This window comes from Mixophyes fleayi, chromosome 1 (genome assembly GCF_038048845.1).
Source record: "Mixophyes fleayi isolate aMixFle1 chromosome 1, aMixFle1.hap1, whole genome shotgun sequence".
Taxonomy (NCBI): Eukaryota; Metazoa; Chordata; class Amphibia; order Anura; family Limnodynastidae; genus Mixophyes; species Mixophyes fleayi.
This window is the reverse complement of record NC_134402.1, coordinates 326,577,214-326,601,036: the sequence shown is the minus strand read 5'-3', so window position 1 is coordinate 326,601,036 and position 23,823 is coordinate 326,577,214. Positions and strand designations below refer to the sequence as shown.

The window sequence follows — 23,823 nt, the reverse complement described above, 5'->3', positions numbered from 1 at the left end:
TTTCTATTGATATATTGTGCACATGGTACAACAGTTTTAGTAATACTTCATATAAAAAAAAACAAAAACAAAAAAAACAAAAAACACACAAAAAAAAAAAAAAACACAGGGAATATGGAAAATAGAACAGAGTCACCAGATAGATAACCTTAACCCATTTATATCATTACCTGTAAGTGGCCTGCAGTGACACGGCCAGCAGCATTGAAGTCCAGAGACATGACCATAGAGAAGCGAGTAGAATTATTACAGTCACTTGTCGACACGCAGCCAAATGACTTCAGAATGGTGAACATTGCTTGGATCTTCTCCACTAGAACGCACAGGGAAAGAGGTTACCTGGGAGACCGGCACATTGATCTGTGAGTTATATAACTACTGCACACTGTGCTTATATGTACACATGGAAGGCCTGACACGTCTTCAGATGTAAATCCATTTACGTGTTGTTTCTTGCGTAAAAAACTATGAGCATGTGTTAAAACAGAACTTATGCCAGTGAACGCAACTGCCTGCAATTCATGTCCAATCGCAAATGAGACTTACAACTGCCTATGACTTGAAGGGAAGAAAGGGGTGTGGACTAACGTAGGCAATGTACAGTAAGGGTGCGTATACGCCGATGCGTCCGATTCAAGTTCAGGACATTTTGTACGTATGTGTTTTTTACCTGTATCATTTGCCCCAGCTACAGGGCAGGTGTAAGTGCCGAGTTACAGTGATGATGCCAGCCAGAGTATGTGTTTGCAAGTAAGAGAGACTATAAAACTGCATTTTATGTACAGCACGCATTAAGAACATCCTGATCTATGTATTTCATGTAAAAAAAAAAAAAAATGTAAAAAACATTTTTATTAATGATTATAGCGTTTATAGAGCTGCTAATTTATTTTTATTAAAACTTTTTTAGAATGCATTCTGATGGCTTTTTATATTGCACATATGCATGTGCATACGCTGCATTGTGTTCTGACTGCATACTGCAAGTACCGTAAAGCCAGAGCGTACTACTTATACCCAGATTCAAATGGAATTGTATCAACTTGTATATGAATAAAGGCGTACAAGTTACAAGCAGGTTTTTTAACAGCAAATTGCATTCAAATTGCGTACAAGATAAATCAGACCCGGTGGTATACAGTATTTACTAAACTGCGGAGAATTGGAGATGTTGCCAATAGCAACCAATCAGATTCTAGCTGTCATTTTTTAGAATGTACTAAATAAATGACAGCTAGATTCTGACTGGTTGTTACAGCCAACATCTCCAATTTTTCAAACCTGCAGTTTAGTAAACATAGAAATACAAACAAACATACTAAGAACATTCACTTTTACAGTACCAACATGAAAATGTACTATATTTCATATGAATTATTTATTCATCAAATTTTAATCAAGTAACATTTCAACTATGTTACTAAAGACTGTAATCATGAAATACCAAAAATATTATTTTTACAATGATAATAGAATACTAGGAAATAAATACAAGACAAACAGTGGGATATATAAAGCAGCCTAGCACTACCTGTTACTGTATTGTTCACAGTCCCAGCAGCATCCACCAGGTATTCCAGTGCCGCCTGACAGCATGTTGATTTGCCTGCACTACTTCTGCCCAAGGGCATAATTGTCTGATCCTGGCGCTGGGTCAGCATGTTCCAATAGGCTTTCTGAGCCACCGAGCAGATGTGAGGCGACATGCCATCCTTCTTCCCTTTGAACACCTAGCGGGAAGAGCCATGGGAATTAGTCAGCCTGTGATAATCTCTGCAGTAGGCCGACACTCAGACACCGTTCCTGTTTTAGGATTCTGTTAAAGAAAATCTGACCTCTTTTTTTATTGGTAGAGTAAAAGTTACAAATCATGGAATAAAACATGTTCTCACAGCCTTATATACAATAAGCAACCATCTGTACTAACATTTCCAGCCATCTCTAAATAATAAGACTTTAGTAGACAATTAGAAATCTATGACACAATAATGGTGCTGAACTGCTCCCCAGTCAGCGCCCTCCCGCGTTCAACTGGAATTCTTGGCAGCAGCTTGGAAAAGGGAGCACAAGAAAAAAAAAAAAAACCTCTGCAAATAAATGTCTTTATTTTTAATAAATATGTGCTTTACACAAATGAGCTTATTATGCCAGTAGTGACCTTTAAACTGTAACCAGCATTGCTCCACGAATGTGGCTCACCTTTCCCCTGAAAGATTATGCCAGCTAAGTGTCAGCTTATCTCTGACTTGCATGAGTGCCCAGGGAGGGTTAACGATGAGCAGTAAAGGAAGTTCCAAAGCACAACCTTACATACCACAAGTAAAATCTAACACGTCATTGATAATGCCCCTTAATGTGAAATATGCCAGTAACAGGGCCCCCACACTGTCTGCACTATGGGAAAGTCAGCCCCTGGAGGAATCTGGGTACAAAACGTCTTTTCTTCTGTGTCAGTGAATAGTTCCAGAATACCTTAAGGTGCTAAAAGCAGACTTGTTGAATACAGAGATTAGCATTTTCACAAACATTCTCAAAATAGTCACATAAATGTTGCAAATATGTACAATTCAAAAAGAAGTACTGAAAATGTCAAAGTAAAAAGGTTATAGCAAAATGTCAAGTTAAAATAGGTGTTATTAGCAAACAGGATGTAAGTGCTAATGATATTTAGCAAACGTATGTAAGTAGTTCCTAAACCTTTGCAATAAATTGACTGCAAAGATGAACATGTTTGCACTTAGCTTTGCACATATCGAGTCTGATAGTGTATAAATAGTTTTTGATAGATATATGTCGCCACCTAGTGTATTCAGTAAAATGTGCAGATGGAGAGCAAGGACCTCATTTAGTATTATGAGCAATAGAGAAGCAAAAAAAGAAAAATGGGAAAAATAGACACCTTGGTAAAGCATGGGTTCATGTCTTAGTTCTCATCTAATTCGCAATATAAAACTAAAGCTGTCCACTATCTATGTGCTACATGCAAAAGCAGTATTTTGCAGTATTTTCCCTACATGAAAAAAAATGCATTTGCACCCCTTGCATTGCACCTTGCTTGCTTTGCTCCTAACTCTAAATGAGGCCCCACATGTTCTATTATATTATTATAGGATTTCACATAGTTGCCAAATGTGCCACTATTAGAATATAACCAGAGGCTGGCCAAAAATGAGGTAAACTATGGTAGCTGTGTAAGGAAACGGGCTTTGTGACAACAATGTAGAGAAAAATCTTAAAAGTGCAATTCCTTATTCTAAGTGAATGATTTCTACCTAGTTAGTAGAGATATATATATATATATATATATATATATATATATATATATATATATGTATACATACACACACACACACACACACACACACACATATATATATATATATATATATATATATATATATTTATTTATTTATTTAGTGTTTTGTGTTTTGGGTTCCGATTAGCTTGAGGTTTTTGGTTCTGATTTGTTTTGCCAAAACACCTGACAAAAGGTTTTGGTTCTGATTTATTTTTAAAAAAAGCATAAAAAGCACTAAAATCCAGTTTTTTTGTTTTTTTACACTCCTACGCTATTATTAACCTCAATAACATTCAATAACAATCATTTCCACTAATTTCCAGTCTATTCTGAACACCTCACACCTCACAATATTGTTTTTAGTCCAAAACGTTGCACCGAGGTAGCTTTCTAGACTGCGTAGTGGAGTGGCCCCGGTACCAAATTGGGTACCACAATACCTCCTCTAACTGTTCTGAATTCCAGTGCACAGATGGCGGACACCGGATGGACGTCTAACACCAACATAGCAGTTAAGGCCGCAGTTGCTCTTTTTTGGGACTGCACAAACAATTAATTTAGTAATAGAAATGGCAGTTCCTCTTTTTTGGAACTATAAAAACAAAGAACATAGTAATAGAAATGGCAGTTCCTCTTTTTTGGAACTACAGAAACAAAGAACATAGTAATAGAAATGGCAGTTCCTCTTTTTTGGAACTACAGAAACAAAGAACGTAGTAATAGAAATGGCAGTTCCTATTTTTTGGAACTAGAAAAACAAAGAACATAGTAATAGAAATGGCAGTTCCTCTGTTTTGGAACTACAGAAACAAAGACAACCTCCTTCAACTAGTCTAAATTCCACTGCACAGATGGCGGACACCGGACACACGTCTAAAACCAACATAGCTGTGCCGGTGACATGGCCTGCAGGAATATCTCTGATGGAGATAGAACTAGGCCCCAAAGAGCACATAATGCCAAAAAAAGAGTTGCAAGATGGAATTGTCCTTGGGCCCTCCCACCCACCCTGATGTTGTTGAAATAGGACATGCACACTTTAACAAACCAATCATTTCAGCGACAGGGCCTACCAAACTACTGTGGCTGAAATGATTGGTTTGTTTGGGCCCCCACACAAAAAAGCTATTCATCTCTCCCTGTACAAACTAAACTGGCTCTACTGAGGCAAGATGTCGTCCTCATCCTCATCCTCTGATTCCTCTCCCCTTCAGTGTGTACTTCCTCATCCTCACACATTATCAATTCGTCCCCGCTGGACTCCACAACCACAGGTCCTTCTGTAGTATCTGGAGGCCAGTGTTGTACTTGATTGAGGAATTGATAATTCATTTTTATGAACATCATTTTTTCAACGTTCTGCGGAAACAACCTCCTTCGCCGCTCACTGACCAGGTTCCCCGCTGCACTAAAAACTCTTTCCGAGTACACACTGGAGGGGGGACAACTCAGGTAAAATAGAGCCAGTTTGTACAGGGGCTTCCAAACTGCCCTTTTTTCCTGCCAGTAATAATATGGACTGTCTGACATGTCTATTTGGATGGTGTCAGAAAATGAATCCTCCACCATTTTTTCTATTGTGACAGCATCCAATGCAGCGACAGTAGACATGTCTGCAATGGTTGGCAGGTCCTTCAGTCCGGACCAGATGTTGTCTGCATCCCCGCTAGCGGGTCTTTTAGGAAAACTGAGCTTTTTCCTCGCAGCCTTAGGTGTGGAAGAAAATGAAGGTGGAGCTGTTGGCATGTCACGGTCCTCTTCAGAGGACAATTTCCTGACCAGTAGGTCTTTGCACCTCTGTAGACTTGTGTCCACCGGAAACAGAGACACAACATACGCTTTAAACCGAGGATCGAGCACGGTGGCCAGAATGTATTCCTCTGACTTTAAAAGACTGACCACCCTCGGATCTTGGCAAAGCGTATGAAGGGATTCATCCACAAGAGCTACATGCTTGGTGGAATCGCAATGGTTTACCAGCTCCTACCTCACTTTCTCCAGCTGCTTCTGCAACAGCCTGATCAGGGGAATGACCTGACTCAAGCTGGCAGTGTCGGAAACTGACTTCTCGTGTGGCAAGTTCAAACGGCTGCAGAACCTTGCACAACACGGAAATCAGTCTCCACTGCGCTTGACTTAGGCGCATCCCCACTCCTTTTCTTATGTCGTAGGTGGCTGTGTAGGTTTGAATGGCCTTTTGCTGCTCCTCCATCCTGTGCAGCATATAGAGGGTGGAGTTCCAGCGCGTCACAACCTCTTGTTTGAGGTGATGGCAGGGCAGGTTCAGCCTTTTTTGATGGTGTTCCAGTCTGCGGTAGGCACTGGCAGAATGCCGAAAGTGTCCAGCAATTTTGCGGGCCACCGCAAGCATCTCCTGCACACCCCTGTCACTCTTCAGGTAATGCTGCACCACCAAATAACTGTGTGGGCAAAACATGGGACGTGCTGGAAATTGCCCATATGTAATGCCCGCACAATGTTACTGGCGTTGTCTGACACCACAAATCCCCAGGAGAGTTTTAGTGGGGTAAGCCACTCCGAGATTATTTCCCTCAGTTTCTCTAAGAGGTTGTCAGCGTTGTGCCTCTTACTAAAACCTGTGATACACAACGTTGCCTGCCTTGGCACGAGCAGCCGTTGTGGAGATGCTGCTACTGATGCAGCTGCTGCTGTTGCTGCGGAAGGCAATGCATCTACCCAGTGGGCTGTCACAGTCATATAGTCCTTAATTTGCCCTGAACCACTTGTCCACATGTCCGTGGTTAAGTGGACAGTGGGTACAACCGCATTTTTCAGAGCACTGAGGACACTTGTTCGTACTTCTCTGTACATCTCTGGTATCGCCTGCCTAGTGAAGTGGAATCTCGATGGGATTTGGTACCGGGGACACAATACCTCCATCAACCGTCTAAATCCCACTCCACTGATGGCGCACACCGGACGCACGACTAACACCAACATAGCAGTTACCGACACAGTTATCAGCTTTGCTATAGGGTGACTACTGTGGTACTTTGTGCTCAGGGCAAACGACTGTTGGACAGTCAACTGTTTGGTGAAAGACGTAGCGGTCTTACGACTTCCCCTCTGGGAAGATGACCGACTACCAGCAGCAACAGCAGCAGTGGCAGTAGTAGGCGTACCGCTGCATGATTCCTCGGATGAATCCCGTATTGAAGAGGACTCAGTCTGGCTGGTGACATGGCCTGCAGGACTAAATCTGATGGAGATCGTGGAGAAAGTTGACGAGGAGGGTGTTGGTGGTATGTATCCAACAGGACCAAGGGATTTAGGTGTCCCTGGACTGCTGACGGTCCTAGCCACAGGTCCTGAACTAAACACTGAATTATGAAGGTTCTTCAGGTGACGTATAAGTGAGGATGTCCCTAGGTGGCCAAGATCCTTACCCCTGCTTATTTGAGCTTTACATAAGCTACATATGGCCATACATTTGTTGTCCGGATTCGGATAAAAATAACTCCAGACAGAAGAGGTGGATTTTTTGGTCTTCTGACCAGGCATGACGATGGGCTTTTTCATCCCATGGACAACAACTGTTTTCCCTCCTGGTGGCTCATTTATGATAACCACATCAGCATCCTCCTCGTCAAGTTCCTCCGCAGCGCCAGCTACATCCATAGCCTCCTCCCGGTGTACAACATTCACACCTTCATTAGCCAAATCTGTAACTGGACTGTGGGTGATCCTTCCAGCATATGCAGAGGGCGTGCTGGAAATGGTTGAAGGAGCCACCTCTTCCCGTACAGTGATGGTAAGGTCAGGCTTCGCAACCACAAAAACCCTTGGACTCGCTGGACTTGGACTAGTTGTTGATGACAGCTTAAGTCTCTTAAATTTGTTAGAGGGGGGGGGAGGAGAAGTGCTTAGATCCATGGGTGAAGCTGAACCACTAGTCATGAACACGGGCCAGGGCCTAAGCCGTTCCTTGCCACTCCGTGTCGTAAATGGCACATTGGCAAGTTTACGTTTCTCCTCAGATGATTTTAATTTTCTTTTTTTTATCTATGTCAATGTCTTGACTAGTGGCAGCAGCTTCAGCATTAGGAGGAAGTGGGTCTTGATCTTTCCCTACTTTATCCTCCAAATTTTTGTACTCCATTATATGCAGCACAAGAGAGCATACCCCTAAACCACACACACTTTGGGACTACAGAAACAATGACCCTAGTAATAGAACTGGCAGTTCCTATTTTTTGGAACTACAGAAATAATGAACGTAGTAATAGAACTGGCAGTTTCTATTTTTTGGAACTACAGAAATAATGAACGTAGTAATAGAAATGGCAGGTCCTCTTTTTTTTTGGACTGCAAGAATATATTGCTCTATAATATTTTTTATACTTTTTTAATTATTTTTTTAATCTTTTTTTTTTTTTATATTTTTTGGAGTTTTTTTGGGGTTTTTTTTAAAAGAATTTTGGCTGATTAACAAATTGCTATGGACTTATCAGAAACAAATACAGGACAAAAGCACCACTGGACTCAGCAGCACAGACACTGGCCAAAGCACCACTGGAATCAGCAGGACAGAGCACTGGAAAAAGTACTACTGCACTCAGCAGGACAAAGCACCACTTGACTAAATAAATCAGCAGGACAGAGCACTGGACAAAGTACTAATGCACTCAGCAGGACAAAGCACCACTTTAGTAAAGTTATCAGCAGGACAGAGCACATCAACCTCCCTCTTCACTAACCACAGGGAGAATGAAGATGGCGGCCGCGAGCGGGGCGAGATCCGACGCGAGACTTGGATGTCATAGCCTCGGTTTGGCTTCATTTGGCGCCCGGAAGTTCCCGAACAGTGCTCGGATCCCGTCGGATCCGCACTGTTCGGGGTGGGCTCGGATTAGCGAAATCCGAGCCCGCTCATCTCTACTCAGTACCACCCTATTTTTGTCTTCCACTGTCCTTTAGGATGTAAGCTCTCAGGTGTTCTCTTTCTACTATTCCATCACCCTCTGTACCTCTTGGCCTACTTCCCTAGCCCTATTGTTTTTGAGCTTAGGCCTACATCACATTGGTCACTACCATTACTCTCACTCACTGTTACGTAAATAATCTGATCTACATTAACATGTTATCTGTATATATCTTTGTTTACTCAGTATGTCTGGTCATTGTATTTTGTTTCGCATGGATATGGTTATGGATCATTGCTGTCTGTTTCTCTCATGTACAGCGCCACAGATCTTTTGTGGCGCCTTATAAATAAAACATAATAATAATAGCAGGTTGATGCTTTTAACTACCAAGGCCAAAAACATTTACAATTTTGTTACATAGCAGGCCACATCTCCAATATGTAAGTCTTTCCATGTTCTTGTTAACTTTCAGAGACCAAAATGAAAATAGTTGTCCCACCTTGGTGGACAAGCTTGGGATGGGCGCACTTGGTTTCAGTACAATTAGGTTTGGTCCGGCATTGGTGTGAATAAGCTGGGACTGGTAGCGATGCCACAGAGTGTTGATTATGCTGGATTCATTCAAACTAATAAGTGCTGTCAAATCTTCTGCATAGTCAAATTTGGAGGGATTGGTCTATTGGAAGAAGACAACAAACACACAATTAATATACAATGTTTTATATGTTTTATATTACACATAAAAATGTTTTTCAAATAAGAACTTTTCATCAGCCAGTATGTTAAAGAGTTTAAAGTTTAAGTGAGCTGTCAGTCTTTTCATAATTAACTACAGTAGATGTTAGATACACTCTCTAGTAGTGTGTATCTCATAGCCACCTGCATTTTAAAAATGTGTTTTTATTGTACATTTCTACTGTGCACTGTATAGAAAGTAGGTCTGTGTCCAATCCAAGTGAAGAAATAAACAATTATCTGCTTAATATGCAGGCGTTGCCAAAGAGCATGTATATGCCAATAGACCAAGGTCATCTGAATGTGGACAATCTCTTTCAGTTCAATGTTGTGGCGCCTGTGTGAGAGTGACATTGCCCACTAAGTTATATATTTTTATGTAAATCCAATAACAAACAGTCAATGTCATAGCATGGGTGTAATAACTAAACCAGCTATAAAATAATGCATGAAATGTATGCAGCATGGTGGTACAGTGGTTAGCATCGCTGTCTCTCTGGGGTCATGTGTTCAATTCGAATCAGGGCTGTGTGGAATTTATATGTTCTCCCCATGTTTGTGTGTGGGTTTCCTCAAGGGTGCATCTGTTTCCTATCATACCAAAAATTATAGTAGAATCCACTTGTGAGCAAAGCATTTTACTACAAACTGATATTATATCATGGCAATAAGTGTAATAATTATTGTCTTTTTGACATGATTTATTATTATTTTGGTAAAGCTATCTAGAGTGGTAACAGTTATTTAGCACTCTGGAGGCCGCCATTCTGCTCTATTGTACCAACATATTTTTTTAAAACAAAATTTGTCACTGGGAGTTCTTTATGTTTAACGCTATGGGCATTTATAATATTCACAGAGCATTTATAGCCACATTTGTGCCTCTGATGAGCCAAATAAGGCAATTGAATGTTTCCTATGTGCCAGTAATTTTCCCTGATGTACCAGTTACTGTGTTTACTGCCCACCAACTGTGTTTAGTAGAATTTATGTAATACACATCTAATATACAACACTAAAATCTGCATAAAACACACCCACAATTTGCAAACCACTCCTTCTTTTCACCTGGCGACAGTTTGGGAGCTGGTTCCTCAATAGGAAAAACATTTTGGAAGTTTTAGGCCTATCCCAGTTCAAATCTGCACCCATCTTGCACAAAAATGCTGGCCCCCATGACATATAACAATAAAGGATATCACAAGGTAAATAAATGGATATTATTGCATGGTGTGAATGAGCAATACATGTGTTGATCAGAGTAAGGCCAGGCCTGTGTACAATATTGCAGTTATAGCCGCAAACTCTATGAAGATACTGACCATTTACAAAGAGTAGAGTCCTTACATACAATAATAGATTATGACATTACAAATTAAATTAATTTTTAAACCCAAACTAATTTACATGTCTTCTATCTTGGCCTTATCTGATGTCTCCTACTGTACAGTAGACTTTGTAGATCAACACATTGGCAAAGAGCATATAATAAAGAAAAATGAATAGACGTATAGTGCAAAACACTTTCCTCTCCTCCCTCTCTCCGTTAATGGTTCTGCAGGGCCGCGGAGATGGAAATCTGTACAATATTCATACATAATGCATCTTCAATCCAGCAAGACAGATTATCAGAAACCTTCACATAACTCATTTTCACGGTAAAAGCAGAGATGTGTACATAGGACGTAGAAGTCTGAAATAAGTGTTGTCCCTGTTAGCTGCTGCATAGCCTAGGACCGAGTCTTCATAATCTATAACACACTACCTTATTTCATATACTCACTCTATGGATGTTCTCTTCATCCACTTCTAGGGTTTTGTTTTCAGCATCAATACGAATCCTGACTTTTCCATCTGCTAATTCGGGTGTTCCCACATCCGGCTTTAGTTCTGTGGCTATAAGCACAAGACACAGAAAATAGCTGGGTTCAGTTGGAGAATAAATATATAACTTTTTAGTCCAAATTTTGGATACTTCAACTGTTCAGACAATATCTTAACAATTCGTGCACATTTCTACTAGGACCAGACAAAATCGTGAACAGTACCCTTGTGATTGGGGCTAAACTCAGATCTTAATTTACGTTCTAAGCTAAAGTAAGATCTTTTATGACCCTCCCCTCCCCTTTATCACATACCCAGGGTGAAGCCATCTTTGTGAACGAACCAGACCTGCTCCGTCTCATACCACACATCCTCTGGCACCTGCGGACAGAGCCTTAATTAAGGTTTAATTTAGCAGATGTTGCACCAAGCAAAATTGCAAAACAAATAATTCTGATAGACTCATGCATTATTAAGTGGCTGGAATGGAACATTTTCATTCTGCATTACTCGTTTGGAGTTATTTTATCACTTTGGTTTTCTAGGGTATTGGAGAGGACAACGAGAGCATTAAGAATATTGTTATGAAGATCGTAAACTTACTAGAAATGGTGAAAACTAGAAAATGAACACACTTCCTTCCATTTGTCTCTATTGTAACGTAAATTATACATTATAGATTAAATATTTATTTATAAAGTAAGAATAAATTCAAAGAAAGTCACCTCTAATTTTCAAGTTTGTCCTGGATACATCATGTAATTGAAAATATAATATATGAATTATGTGTTCTGTGTATAAAGCAATTTCCTATAAGACATTTCAGCTTTTAGTAGAATGTTCTGTTCTTAATGTATTTCAGTTCTACAACATTCTCTGATGACCACTGGTAGGTTATTACCATGAATTCTTGGATTCTGTACAAGTACTGTATTCTGTGCAATATTAGCTGGTTTTAGCTAGTGTACCCTGCCCAAGATCCCACCCCACAGGTAAGACATCTTGATGCTAGGTATCTCTTTTATTATACATGTGATAAAAATGTATGCATAATATATAATTAATGTGAATACATGTATAAACATCTGTGAAAGTTATCCTTATTTTTTTAAAACCTGTACATCACTCGTCATAAAAGACAATATACGGTACTTGGCCAATTTAGGTCATATCTCATCCACGCCAGAGTGTGACAAAGATAATATGCTTTACATTTTTGTATTTGTTTTTAATCTATCTATTAACAATACTTACATATTCTCTCCTTCATATTTCCCAATTCATAGGCCATATATTATGCATATAAATATGTAAATAAGTTCTATATATGCACAAAAATACTATAACTGCAGATTTTCAATTTTCATTTAGTTCAGAATTTACTGGGAACATGTATATATTAACAGAATTACAATTTTTGATGGTGATTTTTACTCCTCAGAGATGAGTAATAGCCTTAGAATTCACAATAAAGGATTGTGCATTTTTCACCAAAATGACAAAAAGAAATAACTGCATACAACAGTGTGCTGAATTCGGCACTGCAGTGCTAGAGGTGCCAGTGATTGCAGCCAAAAACATTGGGATTTTATTAACTAGAACACTCAGGGACTTACCTACTAACAGTGCTCAAAGATGCAAATCTGCACTAAGATCAGACGTTTTCTTTTATTGTCTAACTTGCACTCGGAAGATAAAAACTAATTTCAGATTAGAGCATTAAAAATCATGTGTGACATCTGCAACAATGATCAACTATCCCACTCCTTTTGTGGGTGTCTATGTGACATAGCACTAAGAGAAGGGTTCTAACATTTCATAGCCTTTAACGGTTGTAGTTACAAATTGGTAGTATGTACAGTTAGTGCTTTCCTATGTATTATGTGTGGCTATGCTCTAATTTAATAATTGTATACTTTATATACTCAGGGGCACACGCAGGATTGCCAGGGGGGGTTTTCCGTTTCGGCAGCGCTGTCCTATACAGCAGCCGCGGCGCTGCCAAAGAAGCGTCCGCGGCGGTGCTGTATACAATACAGCACAGCAGCGGACGCTTCTTTGACAGCGCCGCGGCTGCTGTATAGGACAGTGCCGCTATGGTGGGCACTGAGTTAGCACAGGGGGCACTGATACTCATGGAACTGTATTAAACACATGCATAAAATGTTGTTTTCACTGCAAAGAAATAGGTAGTTGATAAAGACAGAGTAGCAAAAAAGCTACCCAGGGGATTTGCCTAGTTTACCTATGTAGTAGACACAACCTTAATTGGTAGAATAATCAGCTATGGTCCAAATCAAACTTACTATTTTAACCTTACGTTCCACTGTCTAAATTCAATTTATCCAATGTTTAGTTTTTAACTCTCTAGAATAAATAATAACTCATACCATGTAATAAAAAACAGCAGCAGAAAAGCAATAGCCAATAATTAAATGTATTCTATCTAGGCCTTCACAGCCAACAGGCTTACAACCTAAACAGAGACATTTATTGAAATATTAGAAAAACGTAAAAAAATCCACTTTCCAATTCCACAGCCACTTTTTAGACACACACTTTTGAATTTGCAGACGTCACAATGCAAACTGTTTGTTCATCTAATATATAAATCGCTTGCACTTTCTCTTCAACAATTATTGTTACCGTTTTGAGACATTGATTTAGGACTGCGGTCAACATTTAGTAACATTTCTTTGTGAATGAATTATTCCCCACCCCACATAAAAAGAGAACATTCATCACATCCAGGACATAAGTTACCTTTTGCGAAGTTGTTTGCTGTTCCCCACTACTTGGGGCTGGCACTCCATTCTCTTGGTTGTTTTTCTGTTCCTTTGCTTTTTCAAGCTTGTCCTGCTTCACTTCATCATTATCCTGACCGTCTTCCACCCTACTGCCTGGGACAGACATCTCTGTATTATCGGTTGGCATGTGCTCCTCCGCTGTTGGCATATGTCTGGCATCTTCTCCCGGCACTGGAGACTTGCTCTCTGTCAGCTCATTGGGCTTAGTAACCGCATCCTCACTTTCTTTCACATTCTTGGGCTCTGCTGAGTTCTGTCTCTTTGTAGGGATCCTAACAGTCTTCAAATTGAGGCTCCGCCTGCCCCCTTTGTCTGGTACCTGTGCTGGTCCTGGGTGCTTGTCTCCATTAAGTCCATTCAAATAGACATTATTTTTACCTGCCATGTTTTCCTCTACAGTGAGAATGTTTTCATCCTTAAACACGAACTGTTGAACGGCTGTATTATTCAATTTACCTGGAGACTAAGACAAGATGCAACAAGCTATTACAATTAAAGCATTTTATTTAATCTCTCCTTGACTGCATTCCATGTAGCTAGAACCAAAAATGATGTCACTTATGTTAAATGTTAGGTTGTTTAGATATGATTGTGTCACTGTGAAACACAGGCTTGGTCAGCCTTGGACGGTGCTGAACCACTGTAAAAGATAGTTCATAGTCTAGTCTGTGTGTGTATGTTTATTAGGGAATTTAGACTGTAAGCTCCAATGGGGCAGGTACTGATGTGAATGAGTTCTCTGTACAGCGCTGCAGAATCAGTGGCGCTATATAAATAAATGGTGATGATGATGATGATATTCCTCTTCCTCTCAATGTGGCACCATTACTCCCATCACAGCTTGAAGTCCCAATCATTCTGGATAATAGATCCCATATTTATGAAGATATATAATTGTATTTGTCGTCATCCTAATATGCCTGTACTATTTATATGTTGTCGGTTTATTGTACTAATAACAGCACTTATATGATCTTATATATTTCAATATTATTTTCAAGAAATGCTCCAGAGTATGATATAAATAGTGTAATGACCAAAAAAGAGACATTCTATACATTGTAGTCCCTCTTGCAGTAATAGTGTATTAATACTCGTTAACAAATTGTAGTTTTAATAAAAATTATTTCTTAATGTTATATGGACCTGTATCCAGTTTAGTTTTTATCGTGTACCAGTCAGTGTTGTAGTCATACCTTTTTTATTTAGAATATGAACTATGTATGAATTAAAGGGTGAATTCTGTTACATTAGGTCTGAACATTTGTTGCTGTTGATTAATAGGTGTTTGTTATTCGATCTTGGGAAAATGAGGCTGGGTATGTAGAAGGGCAGATGGTATTTGCTGACCTTCCGCTGCCAAGTGACAGCTGCTGTTTTAGGAGGAGCGCATCACTTCCGTTTGTGCTCTTATCGGCCGGCCCTACGTCACTAGATCAGCAGGAATTTACATGGAAACAACTTATGGGCTATTCTCTAGAATATCAAATTACTTTGTAACATCATAAAATGATTGTGTTAAACACCAGTGTCAAAATAAGGTTATACTAAGAAAAGTTAATGAGTGCTTCACTCACAGGCCTTAATTCACATTAATATTAAATCTTCCCAAACATGTGTTATCTTATTCTAATATCCAGGGGCTAGCTGGCAAATTGTAGCCTGGGGGGCCGAGACTCTGCTCAGAAGCCTATTAGAAACATTTGAAAGGGAAAAACATACAGGCAGCCCAGTGACCCAGCCCAAAGTAGTCCACTTGGAGTCCGGCTTGAGGGGCAGATACACCGCCCCCCCCCCTGCCCAGCCCAGCCCCTACTCATATCCTGTATGACCTGACACTCTTCTCCCAAACTTTTTGGGCACATTCAAATATATGCTTTGACAAAATCGACAAAATGCATGAAAATTAGTGATCTCCACGCACTTACATTCATTACACTGCTGACATGCACCCATGACAAATTGGTCACAGAATCTTAAAAGTTGCGTCACAGTGGTAGGTAGAAGCCCCTAAGAAACCATTCATCTTAATCGCAATGCGGTTTTCAGCGGCTGACAAGCAAATTAATAGATGACAGATGTGAATGTGCTCTGAAGGTATCTATAGTATTGTGCAAGTGATTGAAGCTTGCATTTTACTATCAAAGTTCCACCAATAATTAAGAACTGTTTTCTATCCACTGTTATAACAACTATTACTATTCCAAGTACCTTCACCTGTTTTTTTTGTTTTTTATTGTGTTCTTGTCCTCAAATCAGAGCACTTCCTCCATTGAATTTAGTAATAATATTAACATTTAACTTATATTCTGGAATTCCTTTCACCATCACAGCTCATATTTACTATCATCATTATACTATCATTATTTCCTTATTCAGGTAAACACTGCTTACTTATTGTGTTCACTTGCTACTTACTTATCTATGCTGTCAACTTAATTACTCTTATTAGGCTGCAAAATTAAGGCACTGTCATGTTCCTACAGCCTTAACGATGTATTAGATTACATCTTCATTTTAACATAATGCAAAGTACAAAATAATTGCTCTATTCTAAATAAATATATATATACATTTACTAATCAAGCAGGCAAAATATCCCATTTACATTGAAATGTACAGTATTTCAGCAATGCTGGTCATATATAACATATGCTTAGTGTGTCATTAAACACTTTCTTGTGTAAAAAATTGTACAGAGCTCATATAGTATCAGTTTGTGCACATTAAAAGAACGGCCACATTTAAAGAATGCAGCACAAATAAGGACTATCAATTCCAAAGGCTAAGCAAGCATCACATACACGTGTACTTGGGGGATTGTGGATGCTGCTTGCATTGTCCACACCCTATCATTCACTCTGTATGGTCCATATGTATGTATTATTTGTTTATGACATAGCGATCAATGATCCCTGTTTTATATTCCATTTACCCTCCTTTCACTACAGGTTGAATAAAGTTTAAGGAAGGTAAATTTACTGTGAGTGTGCGCATGTCTTACATAATACAGAGTACCAGAGTCATAGCAGGATATGGAGGCTATCAGCTAATGCATTTACTGGTAGGTCTTTACCATTTTGTTATTGCATGAAATAACTTATGTGTTTTGCCTGTATTAAACATGGTGTATGTGTCTATTAAAGAGTCACCCTGTAAACGTAATAGTCAGTTTATGTTCATTCAAAGTGTTTATCAGTAATTAAGCAAATAATAACCTGCAGAAAATGGAGTGTAGGCTGGTTGTTTGGAACGATGTCATCCATGGCTCCAAGTGGAAAGTATAAACTGTATATGAATAGTGATATATTTCACCACTTCAGCTTAGTGACATGTATCTAAATGTTCCTCACATTAGGTCTCGATTCTGTATCAGCCACTGCAGGCTAATTAATCCCAAGTATCAGTGTTGGTTTATATGAGCCTAGAAGCTACAGCTGTGTACAAGCCATTGTATTTTCTCATTCATCAAGGTTTGTTCATCATTTCTATTTAAAATGATCTGTGACTGTTTCATACCACTTAACCCTTCATTATGTGTTTGTGTATACCCATTAAATGTTACACTTTCTTTATTTTGGAGTAAACTGCCTGGTTATCTAGGATAGCTATAAATAACCTAACATTTAGAGCACAATTCATTTAATGACATTTTTTATGTAATTTAATAATTTCCAATCTACGATTATTTTTTCATTAACATATGCCTATCTACAGAGCAAAGTCTAGGAGAATACTAATCAGTTTACACATGCTTGTCTGGGCAATATAAAGTGACGTGGATCTTCTCTTGCCGCCTTGCTGTTCAGTTACGTCACAAAATGTGACATGAACGTCACTGAGTAGCTGTGCTAGTGGGATAGGCCACTTAAGGATTTATGGGCGACTGTGACAGCTCTGAAAACCGGTATGAAACATAAAACCTATATGGGTTACCACCCTATTTACTACAATATTAATTTCTTCACAAATTGTATTTGTTTTTAAACCCTCACATTATTACACACCTGAAGAAAGCTACACCACCTTCATTGTCACTTACCTTTAAATCATCTGGTGGTTGGTCTTGCCTCACCTAGAAGAAAACATTATGAATTAGGAAAATCAGATAAGAAGACTAAAATCCAAACATCACAGACCTAATTGGTGTCTTGGTGTTAGCACTGCCATGTAGCTCCTCAGGTGGGTGTCAATATGGGAAGCTTGGAGAAATTTTCCCATGACTACAGTCAAGTGGGTCAAGTAAAGAAGTCAGTTTTATATTATCCTACTTTACATCACCAATTGGATAAGGTCAAATAAAGTCAATCAAAGGCTTCAGTAGTGATACACTATGGATTACAGCTGATCACCAGGGTTGCAATGTAATATAGGTACACAGAATGAGAATAAGTATTTTGGGATGAATAAACATTTTTACAAATGATCGGTAATATTACCAGGCTCCTACATTTTGTAAGTAGGAGCCGTGTTCAATATCTATCTAAACAGGTGTGTAGTCAGTCCCTGTACTTCCCACCAGTGCTTGTCTATGCACAATGGTAAAACCATGTAATTACACCATACAGAACAGTCTTGCTGATATTAGCATTCTGCAAGCTGCAGCAACTAATCGATGGGCAATGTATAAAATGCCAACAGGAAATTCAAATTAATCATTATAGATAAGATCGTATATTTCATAGCATCATAAAAAGTGTTGTTTTCTTTATTGGTGGTATATTAGTAGTAAGACTTCAGACCAGTTGTATAGAAAGGTCAACAAGATGCACAATGGGTGGTGCAATAGGGGTTGATTTAGATTGAGCATTGCTTATAAAATATAAATTAATCAAAATGAAAATGGAACAATTAGAAGCAATGTAAATTTTTCCATGGAGCCACTGTGAGCCCGAGAGGGCTTCCAGCCTTGCTGTTAAGGAAGTACTTACTATTTTTTCCTTCAGTTCTTTCTCTTTCTGCTTTGCTTCTTTTTCGGTTTCTCGAACAAGCTGTTTGATGAAGCCACCAGGAATTGCTGAAAAAAGTGGAGGAGGAGATGTAGCTGTTGGCCCCTTGTCTTCTTCCCTGATCTATTTGTGCAGAAAATATAACATATTAGATGTGTTTATGTGTAGACTGACTATGCAGATTTGCACAAGACCTTGGTGCTTGCGTGCGGCATGCAGTGTGCAGTGCATGTAGGAGGCTAAGATCTGGGGATTAACATGTTACAGAGGTTTTCTTACACCCACTGACATCAGTAGGTTAAATGAAATATCTTTGGCTAGAAGAAATTTGAATTTGTATCTAGAGGTTCTGTATAGACTTTTTTCACCCAGGTACCAAGAGGACATTGTTTTATATATTTTTATTATTTATTAATGGTTTTCTTCTATTTAAAAAAGTGAATAGTGCAAAACAAAAAGGTGGTTATACAATAAAAATGTGTAACCAGAGAGGTAAGAGCTTAACGTATACATCAAGATGTGGTCAGCATGGTGGCTAAGTGGTTAGCACTTCTGCCTTACAGCACTGGGGTCATGAGTTCAATTCCCGACCATGGCCTTATCTGTGAGGAGTTTGTATGTTCTCCCTGTGTTTGCGTGGGTTTCCTCCGGGTGCTCCGGTTTCCTCCCACACTCCAAAAACATACTGGTAGGTTAATCAGCTGCTAACAAATTGACCCTAGTCTGTGTGTGTGTGTGTGTGTGTTAGGGGATTTAGACTGTAAGCCCCCATGGGACAGGGACTGATGTGAGCAAGTTCTCTGTACAGCACTGCGGAATTAGTGGCGCTATATAAATAGATGATGATGATGATAAGAGAAAGAAAACATAGGTTAAATGTCTTTAACGGTCTTTTAATGAAATTATGTTAGTTAGAAATGAATTATTTTAGCATTATTATATATAAAACCTTAACCAAATGGAATCTCTTACTCTAAAAATGATAAATGCTAAATTTCTAGATTGTTTGAATTTTCCCCCATTGTCTATTTATGTATGCAGAACTTATCACATCTATTTGTTTCTCTAGCCCTGTTGTCAGTTGCATGCAATGTGTTAGGGATGGAGGAATCACTGCCCACTACATATACCGTGATACCAATATTCAGAACCTGACCACATGCATTGGGTGGGAATAAAGAGAAAACCATTTTTCTCTAGGTCTCTGTACGTGGCAGCGAGTTACATTGTGATATAAAGCGCTGTTCAGAGATCGATCTTAGGGCCACCTGGTTATGTCTACATGCAGGGGTGAATAAGCGGTGTTGTGCTGGAGAAGTGAGACTTTCCTTCTGTTCCCACAGTGCTAGGCGTGAGGAGATAGCCATGCTGTTACAGTGGCTGGAGGTGACTTGTTGCTTCAGGAGTGACACACGCAGGAAAAGTGAAACATTGGATTTCAATCAATACTGGACAGACAGGATGAGGTGATATGGAGGGAAACAAGAAAAGAGAAATGTTTCATTAGTAAAATGAAGAATGGTAAAGCATATATTATCACTGTAGTTCATTTATTTCTCAGAGTGGCTAAATGTACATTTATCTCCAAACAATCTGATATGACTTTATTGAAGTAGATAGGACCAATATCAGGCAAGTTGGTGAAGATCCGGCCTATGAATATTCGTCTTTCTTTCATAATCATCATTGTTTATTTGCAAGACTCCAATTATACAAAATACAAATTGCACCTAAAAACTGAACAAGTATATACGAGGTTGACAAAGGAGATCTTGGGAAAGAGCGTAGTACGGGCCCTGCTCAGTCTACACTGGGCCTGTTAGTTTCTACCACACTAACAGGCCCCAGAGAACCGAGGAGTGATCCACAGCTCAGGCCAAGATCTCGTCCTATTGGGTCCTGGTTGCTCATCACTGCTCTAAAATACTTAAACGTCTACTCAATCTACCTCCTCTTTATCATGTTTATAAAAATACAACTGGCATATTAAACGCTGACTAATAAAAACATAAATGACTAAAAATGTTATATGTTAATACAGTGTGACTATTGTAGTCTAATTACTGCGAGGAATAAATTGTCGGTGTTCTGTGCCCCTGTTACTGGTACCGTGTCTAAGTGGCAGATAATAGGTAGATAATAGGTAGAGTTGAGGGCTTAAAGGTATGAGGAGGGCACCGCAGCTTTCCCCCTGAAACCCAGTCAAGAAATAAAACGAGTATGCGGTGAGAAACTTGCTGCTCAATCTGTTGAACTTGGGGTGAGGACGTTATTGATGAATTGGAAATAGGGTCTTGCTGTGTTTTAGAATGAACATTTTAAATGTTTATAATGTGTATAAGTAACATATAATTGTTTCAGTTACTGATTATTCATGGTGCATAACAAAAATTAAATGAAGGTCAGTCTGAGGCTTCAGTACTGCCCATGGTCAAAGGGAATCTTAATTAGTATCATCTGTTACTACACCTCACCTCAAACTATTACAAACTGACTCAGATATTCTTTAGTAATGTCACCATTAGTGGGGCACTGGCAGACACCTCAATAGGGCCCCTGTCCCCTTGGAACTTTGTTTATTTCAGTGTTATATCCATGCTGTGTTTCTGTTTGCAATGAACAGTTATCCCACAGCAGAATAGAATTATTGGAGAGTCGGGGAACCATATGAGTACTAGTGGTGGGCAGCACGGTGGCTTAATGGTTAGCACTTCTGCCTCACAGCACTGGGGTCATGAGTTCAAATCCCGACCATGGCCTTATCTGTGTGGAGTTTGTATGTTCCCCCCGTGTTTGGGAACATACTCCAAAAACATACTGGTAGGTTAATTGGCTGCTATTAAAATTGCCCTTCGTCTCTCGCAGTCTGTATGTGTGTATGTTAGGGATTTAGATTGTAAATTTCAATGGGGCAGGGACTGATGTGAATGAGTTCTCTGCGGAATTAGTGGCGCTATATAAATAAATAGATGAGGATGTTGATGATGATGATGTTGCCCAGGAATGTAGTGAACGTATTCCTACTGGAAAATGCTTCAGCAATATATTTGGCTTCTCATATATCAGGAATCACACAACCCCCCTTCCTTGTTGTTGCTGCTTGGAAAAACAAAATGGTTATTGTTGCCAGCCTTTTATTTCTGGAGGGAAAAAAAACATTATTATTTTCGGAGAAGTGTCTATGATTCTGTGAATGTTATTTTTGTATGTGATGCAGTACAATGCTTATCTACTGGTATTAGACTATATTATGTAGTGTTTAGCTGTACATGTGGGTGCCGCGCTTTCAGTAGAAGACACCTATAAAGGACCACTAAACATTGGTCAGCAAGCTACTAATAGATAATATGTTTACACACTTTATAGAATGCTCATTTTAAAGCTAAAGAAAATAATAAAACCAACAAGTAGAAAAAAATACATAAATGCTGAAGCACCTGGTGTCAATATCCACATTGCATAAACTTTATATTTACAAGGTGCTTATTTTTGTACCAGACAAAATGATTACCCCTTGAAAACATTTTCTAATTGGAAAGTAAGCCTACAAACCTAAAATCAGAGGACACTGTGGTCAGACCTGAAGCTTTCTTTAAGGACTTGGCGGGACCTTCTGTAATCCTGCCTGACACTGAATCCTGAACTGCTTACAATAAGGTCTGCCAAATACTCGCCCTCAGTTAATCATTGCCTCAAAGCTCCCAGTTTTACACATAATGTATTTTCTATATTTAGGAATTGAATTCACCTTTGGTATCTTTAGTTTCAGAAGCCAAAGCTCTCAGACAGCAAGAACTGTCCACGGAAAAACAACTACACCCACACTGGTAAGATAAGCATGGTGCGGGGTTTAATGACACAGGGTATAGCTGTTACACTCCTAGAACATTTCCAATTAAACATAGATATCGTATCCCTCATCATAATTTAGTCATAGAATAATTTACCTTATATGACCATAAATTGCAAGTCAAGAAACCAAATTTGCCAGCAAAAATACAAATATTATTTAAAACAATATGAAGTTTCCTTAAAAGGGTCGTCACCTTTTTGACAATGTCCCTCTTCATACCCCGTCAGCACACGTGTAGCAATTAAGGTGACGTCACTTCTCTTTGACACCCTATATTATCTGAAGCCAGGGTTAGATCAGAAGTCAGCCAATGAAGTTCACCATGTAGGACAATTAAATCTACACAATCTGATTCAGCAGATTAGAAATCAATGATTCTATTTTAGATAATACCTTTTAGAAAACAGATTACCTTGTTTCTTAGAACGGAGAAATGCTGACCCATTTTCTTGGTCCACAAAATTAACATATACATGTAAATTATATTAAACTAGAAATGTAGACTGCCAAAAACATAAAAAAAACAGTTGACTGTAAACTAGTGCTGTACAATATCAACTACATTACAATGTACTATAGGAGAGATGGTAGAATATTTTACAGTCGGCCAAAAGAAATATGACAAACCTATTGTGCACAGTGGCATACTTTCTGCAACAGACATAATATACACTATTAATTACCCTAATAAGTTATACTCACTCTCAACTTTCTAAGCGCATGAAATCCACAATCATTTAGGGCTAAGAAAAATCAATGGCTGCATTTTCTTCTACAAATGTGTTACCATTCTTTAAGGACTACTGTTATTTGAATGATGAGAATATTCCAAAATATTCAACTCAATTGCAAACAGTGTCTGTGTTATAGTGTGAGGTTCATTGCAATAACCTCTGCTTTATTTCTGCACAGTGACTGCATTAAGCATTACAGCTTTGCCAGAGAGAAACAGGAGTCGCTCAAACTTTTCCAAAGTGGTTCTTGGAACAGCTCATCAAATTGTTTCTAAAGTTTGAACATTCTCAACAAATTCTCAAATTTTAGATTTCAATTTTTTAGCTAAAGTCGAACAAACTAAAAAGATATGACCATGTTAGAGCCAATTCAAACATATTTAAGTTTGTTCAATATTAAATATCTACATTCCATATTATATTTAACTGTTTAACACAACTCAAACTTGAACTTATAACCCATACACAGTAATGTTCACTATTTGAATTAAGAAAAACTACAAAAATACTATAAAATGTAGCTATGTACGGTGAAACAGGCAGACTTTTAGACATATTTGTTCAACATATTTGTATATTTTTTTTATGTTTTTTGTTTTAGGCGCAAGCTGTGCATGAACTTTGGAACCACATTCGACCTTCAGACTGCAAACCCAAATCAATCTGACCAAAAATCAAGGCCCTCGAAAAAGCCAATTTCAATTTAATTTCAAACTGGTTTGAAGAATTCTTGTATA

The 23,823-nt window shown here is 38.8% G+C and overlaps 1 protein-coding gene across 5 annotated transcripts in view; it reads right to left on the bottom strand.

Annotated features, from left to right (window-relative positions):
- Window positions 1-23,823, bottom strand: part of MYO18B (myosin XVIIIB) — a 390,269-nt gene that overhangs the window by 335,650 nt on the left and 30,796 nt on the right. For 3 of the 5 annotated variants that reach the window (XM_075214447.1, XM_075214450.1, XM_075214448.1), the window contains exons 2-10: window positions 19,830-19,947; window positions 18,482-18,624; window positions 17,593-17,625; window positions 13,507-14,013; window positions 11,058-11,124; window positions 10,703-10,815; window positions 8,684-8,860; window positions 1,532-1,730; window positions 171-313 (exon numbers count right to left, since the gene is read on the bottom strand). In XM_075214447.1, the coding sequence (XP_075070548.1) occupies window positions 171-313; window positions 1,532-1,730; window positions 8,684-8,860; window positions 10,703-10,815; window positions 11,058-11,124; window positions 13,507-14,013; window positions 17,593-17,625; window positions 18,482-18,624; window positions 19,830-19,866 (1,419 nt within the window). In that variant the 5' untranslated portion in view covers window positions 19,867-19,947. Of the gene's footprint in view, window positions 1-170; window positions 314-1,531; window positions 1,731-8,683; window positions 8,861-10,702; window positions 10,816-11,057; window positions 11,125-13,506; window positions 14,014-17,592; window positions 17,626-18,481; window positions 18,625-19,829; window positions 19,948-22,545; window positions 22,566-23,823 lie in introns of those variants that run through there. The other 2 variants (XM_075214449.1, XM_075214452.1) reach the window with 2 other exon arrangements.